The sequence below is a fragment of the Oryx dammah genome, unplaced genomic scaffold (assembly GCF_014754425.2).
Source record: "Oryx dammah isolate SB20612 unplaced genomic scaffold, SCBI_Odam_1.1 HiC_scaffold_19, whole genome shotgun sequence".
Classification (NCBI taxonomy): Eukaryota; Metazoa; Chordata; class Mammalia; order Artiodactyla; family Bovidae; genus Oryx; species Oryx dammah.
In genome coordinates this window covers 92253997-92263079 of record NW_024070203.1, presented here as the reverse complement: position 1 = coordinate 92263079, position 9083 = coordinate 92253997, and the positions used below count along the sequence as shown (strand labels likewise).

Here is a 9083-nt window from a genome sequence, read left to right as displayed (position 1 = left end):
TCCCCTAGGAAAAAAACACCTAAATAAGTAGGTTGAAAAAGTAAACTCACCATCCAATGTGAGAAGTTAGAAAAACAACATCAGAGACAATCTAAGCAAAGCAGAAAAAGGAAATAATAACATAAAAACAAAATCAGTAAAGCAGAAAGCAAAGAAACAATAGAGAAGTCAATAAAACCAAAACATGATTCTTTGAAAAAACTAAAATGCAAATTGAAAAAGTAAACACAAACCTCTAGCAAGACCATTCAAAGGGAAATCAAAGTACAAGTGAAAAGTGTTAAGAATGTCTAATGAAAGACACAACAGAGATGTGGGAATGTAACAATAAGCTGAAAAATCTGTATTAAACAGAGATTTTTAAGAAAAATGTTATTTACCAACATATATTTCAGAAGACATAGATTATCCAAATAAACCAAGGAACTATTTAACAGATTAATTAGTATTCAAAATCCTCCCCCTACAAAAGGCAACAAATCTGAAGGCTGTAACAACCATTACCAAACCTTCAAGAACAATATGCCTCTATTTCAAAGAATAGAAGAGGAAAGCTACTCAACTAGTTTTTTTTGTTACTAATGTCAGGACAAAACAGTAAATAATATATTAGTGAATTGGTTTAGCAGTACATTTCAGAAGAATTATATACCAGAGTCAAGTGGTTTATCTGAGAATATGTGGGTGATTCACAACAGAAGATGATCAATGTACTTCATTACATTAATAAGGGAAAAAAACTATATAATCATCTTACTGCTGCTGCTGCTAAGTCACTTCAGTCGTGTCTGACTCCGTGCAACCCCATAGACGGCAGCCCACCAGGCTCCCCCGTCCCTGGGATTCTCCAGGCAAGAACACTGGAGTGGGTTGCCATTTCCTTCTCCAATGCATGAAAGTGAAAAGTGAAAGTGAAGTTGCTCAGTCATGTCCGACTCTTCGCAACCCCATGGACCAGCCTACCAGGCTCCTTCATCCATGGGATTTTCCAGACAAGAGTATTGGAGTGGGTTGCCATTGCCTTCTCCAGATAATCATCTTACTAGATGGAGGAAAAAAATTATAGCAATATTTCATACCCATTCCTGATATAAATTCCTAGAAAACTAGGAATAGAAAAATATTGTTAACCCAAGGAAGGCTACTATCAAAAATCCACAGCAAATATAACATTTAGTGATGAAACTTTAGCATCAGAAACAAGATGGAGACCCCTGCTATCACTTACGTGATCTGACGCTGTGGCAGGGGTTTTAGCCAATACAGCAACACAAAGAGTAGTGAGAAGGAGGAAGAGTGATAGAAAAGAAAATTTGAAAACAAAAACCACACAAAACCATCATTTGCAGAAGATGTGATCACACAGAAATCTAGACAGGAAATCTATAAAATATGGGAACTATCAGAGTTTATTTGCTAGATAGAAAGACATTATACAACCACCACCAATAACCAAATTAGGAAAATGTTAATTAAAAAAAATTACCATTTATAATGGCAGCAAAAATTACGAAGAGCCAAATAAACTTAAGACATCTAAATGTGTATGGTAGGCATTATAGAATGTTATTTAAAGACATAAAGACCTAAATAGAGTTGGGATAGACTATGGAGATGAATAGGAGGAATGAAATTTTAAAGATGTCCACTGTCTCTTACTTAAAATTTAGCACAATTTCTATCAAAATCACCATTTCACAGAACAGGACGAAGTGATCCTAAAATTTTTACAAAAGAATAAATGGCCAAGAATAGACACAGTTGGAAGCCAACAATGAGGTGGACAGCCTTCTCCTACTTATTACTGTAAAAGCTACTACGATTAACACAGTACGATATTGATGCCGAGAGTCAGACCAAAGGAACAAAACTGAGCTCCCCAGACGAGTCCCACATTTACAGAACAATCTGGCGTGTAACAGAAGCGACATTACAAGGAGGCACTCTTCACTTTCTTCGGTTGTGACAAGTAACCCGCTGGGTGAGAGGGGGAGGAATAGATCTCTACGTCTACTTCCTTACAATTAAGTTCCAGATGGAATAAAAAGCTAAACAAAAAAATGCAATAAAACTTTTAAAGGAAAATGTAAGTAAAAAACTCATTTTAAGATTTATAATCCTAAAGAAATAATTAATAGATTTGAGTGCATTAAAATTTTAAAAGTCTGGATCACTAAAAAGATCAAAAACAAAGTAAACACAAGCTATAGACTGAGAGAAGATACGTGCAACGTATTTAATCAAGAAAAGATCAGAACTTAGAATATACAGACCCTTATAGACCTTTTTAAAAGTTCCAAACAACCCAGCCGAAGATACACAATTCACAAGAGAAAGTAAAATAGCCAATAAACATATGCAAAGGAGCTGAACCTCACTGTCACAGGGAAATTCAACTTTAAACCTCAGTGATGTGTCATTTCAACCTGTCAGACTGGTAATAATGAATAATACCAACACTGGCAGGAAACTCAGACACTGCAAGAAGGAGATAAATCAGTACAATTACTAACAATAAAAAACTGACAACATCTAATAAAGCCAAAGATGAGCAAATCCCGTTTTCCAGTTTTCTATTTCTAGGTACGTTCCCTGGAATATCATTTTTCAAATTGATGGTCTCAATCCTTCAAGGGCTATAAAGTCAACAGTCTTTAAATAGAACAAAAAATACCACAGCAGACACACATCCTCATGAGGCTTCTTACTAACCTGTGTATGTATGTAGGTGCACATGTACTGGGTGGTTATAGAAAATGCAGTTGATAATATGGAGCTTGAAAGAAACTGCCTTAGAGAAATGTTCCATGTGTACACAGGGTGTTCATTGCTGAACAGTTTATAACAGCAAACAGCTTGGAAAAGGAATCTGAATCGTGTTCACTAAGAGAATAGATAAACTGTGGTACATACATACTACAGAAAAATGTGAGCTACCAAAATGAATGAAAGAGGCTAAACATATCCGCACAGATGTATGTTTAAAAACATGATACCAAGGGTAAAAGAAAAAGGTTGAAGGATATATATGGCTTACTGCCATTTCTATAACACACAAAAAAACCCTCCTGAGACTATTATTTATGCAGGCTTAGGAAACGGCAACCCACTCCAGTATTCTTGCCTGGAGAATCCCATGGACGGAGGAGCCTGGTGGGCTACAGTCCACGGGGTCGCAAAGAGTCGGACATGACTGAGCGCCTTCACTTTCACACCTTGTAATATCAGAAATGATACACATCGAGTTCAGGTTTAGTTGTTACTAATGAAAGGGAAGAGCACAAAGGGGGCTCCAGCTGTCTCTGGAACTTTTTGTTTCCCAAATGTCTAAACCCAACCTGCGGCAGTGACTTATCTCCGGCAGCACGCGTCTTCACTTTCATCAGTGCCACCTTCGCAGCTGTCTCACTATTTCGTGCACCTTTCCGTCGTTTACTTGCTGTCTCTCCCGTCTTGGAATCTAAGAAGCAAGCATAAGGATATAAGCAAATGGGGACTTGCACATTTCCCAAAGTTTTATTAACTGTGGCCTTGAACCATACATGAATCACATATACTGGAGATATATGGAGGCCACATTCATTCTGTGGCGATTATATTTACAAGAACAATGGAGAAATACCACTGAGTGGACGTAAGTGAGCTGCACATTTAAAAACTTAAGTTATATGTGCTTCTTTCCAACTTAAATCTATTTAATCCAAAGCAATCACTAACACTTCTACAGAGAAGTGCTACAGAAGATTTTTTACTTAACTAATAGAATTTAAATTACTCTCCTTAATAGAAAATGAAAATTCAGTTGAGTATGTTGGCAGTGACAGTGGTCAACATCACAAATACATTCTTGCCTCACACATCAGATCACCAGCAGCACTCAGAGGACAACTGACTTGGCTTAGTCCTTTTTTTAAAAAGGGATCTTTTTCTTTCATTTTCTTAAAGGTTTTTTTTTTATAGTTTTACATTTTATTTTTCCATTTAATTTTAACTTATTTATTTTTGGCTGTGCTGGGTTTTCGCTGCAGCATGAGGGCTTTCTCTAGTTGTGGCGAATGAGGCTCCTCTCTAGTCGCGGTGCTCAGGCTTCTCTTGAGGAACACAGACTCCAGGGCACACAGGCTTGGCTGCCCCACAGCACGTGGGATCTTCTCGCATCAGGGATTAAACCCGTGTCCCCTGCACTGGCAGGTGGATTCTTAACCACTGGACCACCAGGAAGTCCTAACTTTAGTCTTTTAAGAACGTAAACCACTACTTTAGCGTCATGAATGTAATTTCTAGCCAAGATGGTTAACCAGCTGATAGTGGTCCAGCAAAAGAGAACACCTGCCAGATATTTCGATGGAATTTCCAAATTTCCACTGGCTAGGTAAGACTTGTGAAAAATACTGTCACAAGAATGTCCTCAAAATCTAAAGCAAGCTATAACCATCAGGGCTGCTAACAGCACCTTCCATAACCGGCAAGCTGACAGAAGCAGGGCTCTGGAATTCACGAGTATACGGCAGTAAGTAAACAACAAACACGCTTTCCAGATACTTGCCAATGATGTCTTTAACGAGTTTCTGAGTGGCAGCCATACGAGGCTTAGGGATTTCCAGTTTTTCACATTCGTGATCTGACTGGTGACGGTGTCTGTGAGCGACAGAAGAGGGACAGTGGTTCACGTGCTTGCATGTGACTTAAACAGATACACAGTTTGAACAGTCTCAGTGGTCACCTCAGGCAAAAGTTCTTCTCACAGTAAGGACACATAACAGGCACAAGCCCTCTCTCAGCACAGTCCCTGAAGGAGCACGGGTGAGATGTACGGGTGTCTGACTCCGGTCTCTCGTTGATTACAGTCACCTGAAAAGGTAGAAGGGGAGCATGGCGTCATACTTCCCATTAAACGCAAATCAACAAATCTATTCTCGATATCCTAAGCATTTTTGCTTCAACTTGTAAAAGCAACCCACACAATCTTGCAGAGATTATAACAATTGTGTGCAGAACGCTTACTGTGCTGACTGCCCCACATGTTCACAGTTTCCCTACGGTGGCGTGTTTATCTTCTAAGCCAGGTCAAAACAGCTACTCTGTTCTCCATGATTTTAGTCTTCTACTTTGTAACGTGCTACACAGCGATGTTCCAATAATATCTCAGTTGCTGAAGAGTCCTCCTGCAATGCAGGAGACCCCAGTTTGATTCCTGGGTCGGGAAGATCTGCTGGAGAAGGGACAGGCTACCCACTCCAGCATTCTGGCCTGGAGAATTCCATGGATTGTATATAGTCCATGGGGTCGCAAAGAGTTGGACACAACTGAGTGACTTTCACACTAGGAAATCAGCCCATCACTCCTCAAATGACAAGTCATATCCACTTTCCACACTGATTTTAGAGGCTTAAATATATGTAAAAGAACACTTAAAATTATATTTTTCCACGATACAAACAGTTTTCACAACAATACAATATTCTTTGTGTGTATGCTCAGTCGGTTCTGATCTTTGCAACCTCATGGACTGTGGATCGCCAGGCTCCTGTCCATTGGATTTCCCAGGCAAGATTACTGAAGTAAGTCGCCATTTCCTTTTCCAGAGAGTCTTCCTAACCCAGGGATAGGACCCAGGCCTCTTCCATCTTCTGCACTGGCAGGCATTGTCTTTACCACTAGTGCCACCTACTGTGTTACTAGCAAATAGTACCCCAGAGGAAAAAGATTTTATGGAGAAAAAAACAATCCAGATCACTTAGGCTACTGTAAGTACTAAGGAACCAGGTTTCTAGAGTTAAATGAACTCAGTCGACTCTTGGACAGCTCAGGAGTTAGGGTACGAACGCCCCACACTGTTAAAAACACAAGTACGTCTCTTCAGTCTGCATCTGCAGGCTCATCGCTTTGTGACGCACATATTTAGTGGAAAAAGAAAAAGATCCACGTGTAAGGGGACACACACACAGTTCAAACCTGTGTCATTCAAGGCCAATGGTAACTGCTTGAGATCCATGACCAAAGGGTATCCTCTATAAAAATATAGTTACATCTCACTGGAAGTAATTTCTTAACCATTTTTCCAAATTCGTTTCAATGATCTAAAGGTAGAAGATTTTTATTTCACCATTTAATTAATAAGATCTAACTGAGAGACATTCTATGAAACATTCATAGAAAGCAAATTATATCACAAGAAAAAAGAAAGCACAGAGATTTATAACTACGTGAGAAATAATGTTTACTATATGACTCTGTCTGAGTATTTCTCTCCAGTTAATCCTGAGTAATACCAGTATGTTAATTAATTTAAAAAATTTATTTTAATTGGAGGCTCTTTACAATATTGTATTGGTTTTGCCATAGAGCAACATGAATCCACCACAGGTATACACGTGTTCCCCATCCTGAACCCCCCTCCCTCCACCCTCTCCGTACCATCCCTCTGGGTCGTCCCAGTGCACCAGCCCCAAGCACCCAGTATCATGCATTGAACCTGGGCTGGCGACTTATTTCATATATATTATACATGTTTCAATGTCATTCTCCCAAATCATCCCACCCTCGCCCTCTCCCACAGAGTCCAAAAGACTGTTCTATACATCTGTGTCTCTTTTGCTGTCTCACATACAGGGTTATCGTTACCATCTTTCTAAATTCCATATATATGTGTTAGTATACTGTATTGGTGTTTTTCTTTCTGGCTTACTTCACTCTGTATAATAGGTTCCAGTTTCATCCACCTCATTAGAACGGATTCAAATGTATTCTTTTTAATGGCTGAGTAATACTCCATTGTGTATACGTACCACAGCTTTCTTATCCATTCATCTGCTGATAGACATCTAGGTTGCTTCCATGTCCTGGCTATTATAAACTGTGCTGCGATGAACACTGGGTTACACGTGTCTCTTTGAATTCTGGTTTCCTCGGTGTATATGCCCAGCAGCGGGATTGCTGGGTCATAAGGCAGTTCTATTTCCAGTTTTTTAAGGAATCTCCACACTGTTCTCCATAGTGGCTGTACTAGTTTGCATTCCCACCAACAGTGTAAGAGGGTTCCCTTTTCTCTACACCCTCTCCAGCATTTATTGCTTGAAGACTTTTAGATCACAGCCATTCTGACTGGCGTGAAATGGTGACCTCATTGTGGTTTTGATTTGCATTTCTCTGATAATGAGTGATGTTGAGCATCTTTTCATGTGTTTGTTAGCCATCTGTATGTCTTCTTTGGAGAAACGTCTATTTAGTTCTTTGGCCCATTTTTTGATTGGGTTGTTTATTTTTCTGGGACTGAGCTGTAGGAGTTGCTTGTATACTTTTGAGATTAGTTGTTTGTCAGTTGCTTCATTTGCTATTATTTTCTTCATTCCGAAGGCTGTCTTTTCACCTTGCTTATAGTTTTCTTTGTTGTGCAGAAGCTTTCACGTTTAACTAGGTCCCATTTGTTTATTTTTGCTTTTATTTCCAATATTCTGGGAGGTGGGTCATAGAGGATCCTGCTGTGATGTATGTTGGAGAGTGTTTTGCCTATGTTCTCTTCTAGGAGTTTTATAGTTTCAGGTCTTACATTTAGATCTTTAATCCATTTTGAGTTTATCTTTGTGTATAGTGTTAGAAAGTGTTCTAGTTTCATTCTTTTACAAGTGGTTGACCAATTTTCCCAGGACCACTTGTTAAAGAGATCGTCTTTAATCCATTGTATATTCTTGCCTCCTTTGTCAAAGATAAGGTGTCCATAGGTGTGTGGATTTATCTCTGGGCTTTCTATTTTGTTCCATTGATCTATATTTCTGTCTTTGTGCCAGTACCATACTGTCTTGATGACTGTGGCTTTGTAGTAGAGCCTGAAGTCAGGCAGGTTGATTCTTCCAGTTCCATTCTTCTTTCTCAAGACTGCTTTGGCTCTTCGAGGCTTTTTTGTATTTCCATACAAATTGTGAAATTATTTGTTCTAGCTCTGTGAAGAATACCTGTTAATTAATTTTTATTTCCCTCAAATCATTAAAACTTCAGAGGGCCAGATTTTGACTGAAGCTCATTTAATCTTAATTTTTATAATTGAGAGAACAGATGTAAAAATCCTTGGTAAAGTGTTTGGTAAATGGTGGGAAGGAATAAGTATCAACTGCAAAATGGCAGGCAAATGCTTCTTTCTAAATGGAGTGAATTCAGTTTAACTTCTGGCCGACCTCTGACCCAAAGGAGGTGGAGCAACTTCTGATTACAAATTCAGGAAAATTAATTAGGCTCAGCTTTCTCTTTATTTCCTAAGAGGCCGAACCTGGTGCAGCACTGCTGTGACAGGAATCCAGCTAATTTTGGATTTTCTTTGAAGATCTTTTTGGCTCTACATTAAGCTTCATCATTCAACTTATTCTTTACCAATCATAAAGATGATATTTTGGCTTTTATCTAACAGTTCTTTTTAATCTTTGATGTGGTCGGAATCAGGGTAGGGATTTTGCTGGACTACAGGTTTGCTCCTGATGATCTAAGGATGATGGAGTCAGCACAGTTTATTACCACAGAATCTTAACCCCAGGCACCAGTGAAAATGAACACAACAGTGAAGCAAAGTGGAGGGAGCACGTGATGAGGATGTTAATTCCGTTACCGATTTATAAATATAGAGCCTGAAGCTAAAAGTGGGCTACCTCCACACAACGGTAGTATAAAGGAATGAAAACTATAAGAATAAAAATTTATAAATACCAAGTAAAAAGTTTATTTTTAAAACAAACTGGGAAGAAATATAAAGTAACAGTCTCTTATAAACCAGTTTAGTATGCCAAATTTTAATCAGAATCAATACTTCCCTGGCGATACAGTGGACGGGAGTTTGCCTGCCAATGCAGGGGACATATGTTCGATCCTTGGGCCAGAAAGATCCCACGTGCCGTGGGGCAACTGAAGCCCGTGGGCCACAACCACCAGAGCCTGTGTGTCCCAGGGCCGGGAGTCAGTGACTGAAGCCCACGAGCCCGAGCCTGAGCACCGCACCCACTGCAGCCCGGTGCCTAGAGCCCACGCTCTGCGACCAGAGAGGAGGCCCCACGCTCTGCCCCTAGAGAAGGCCCGTGAGCAGCAGGGAAGACACAGCA

General features: G+C 39.6%; 1 protein-coding gene across 1 annotated transcript in view; it reads right to left on the bottom strand.

Moving 5' to 3' along the window:
* The window catches only part of ZFAND1 (zinc finger AN1-type containing 1), a 24130-nt gene that overhangs the window by 10235 nt on the left and 4812 nt on the right, over window positions 1-9083 (bottom strand). The window contains exons 4-6 of the mRNA XM_040261157.1: window positions 4724-4851; window positions 4547-4638; window positions 3339-3460 (exon numbers count right to left, since the gene is read on the bottom strand). Coding sequence (XP_040117091.1) covers window positions 3339-3460; window positions 4547-4638; window positions 4724-4851 — 342 coding nt within the window. The remainder of the gene's footprint in view (window positions 1-3338; window positions 3461-4546; window positions 4639-4723; window positions 4852-9083) is intronic.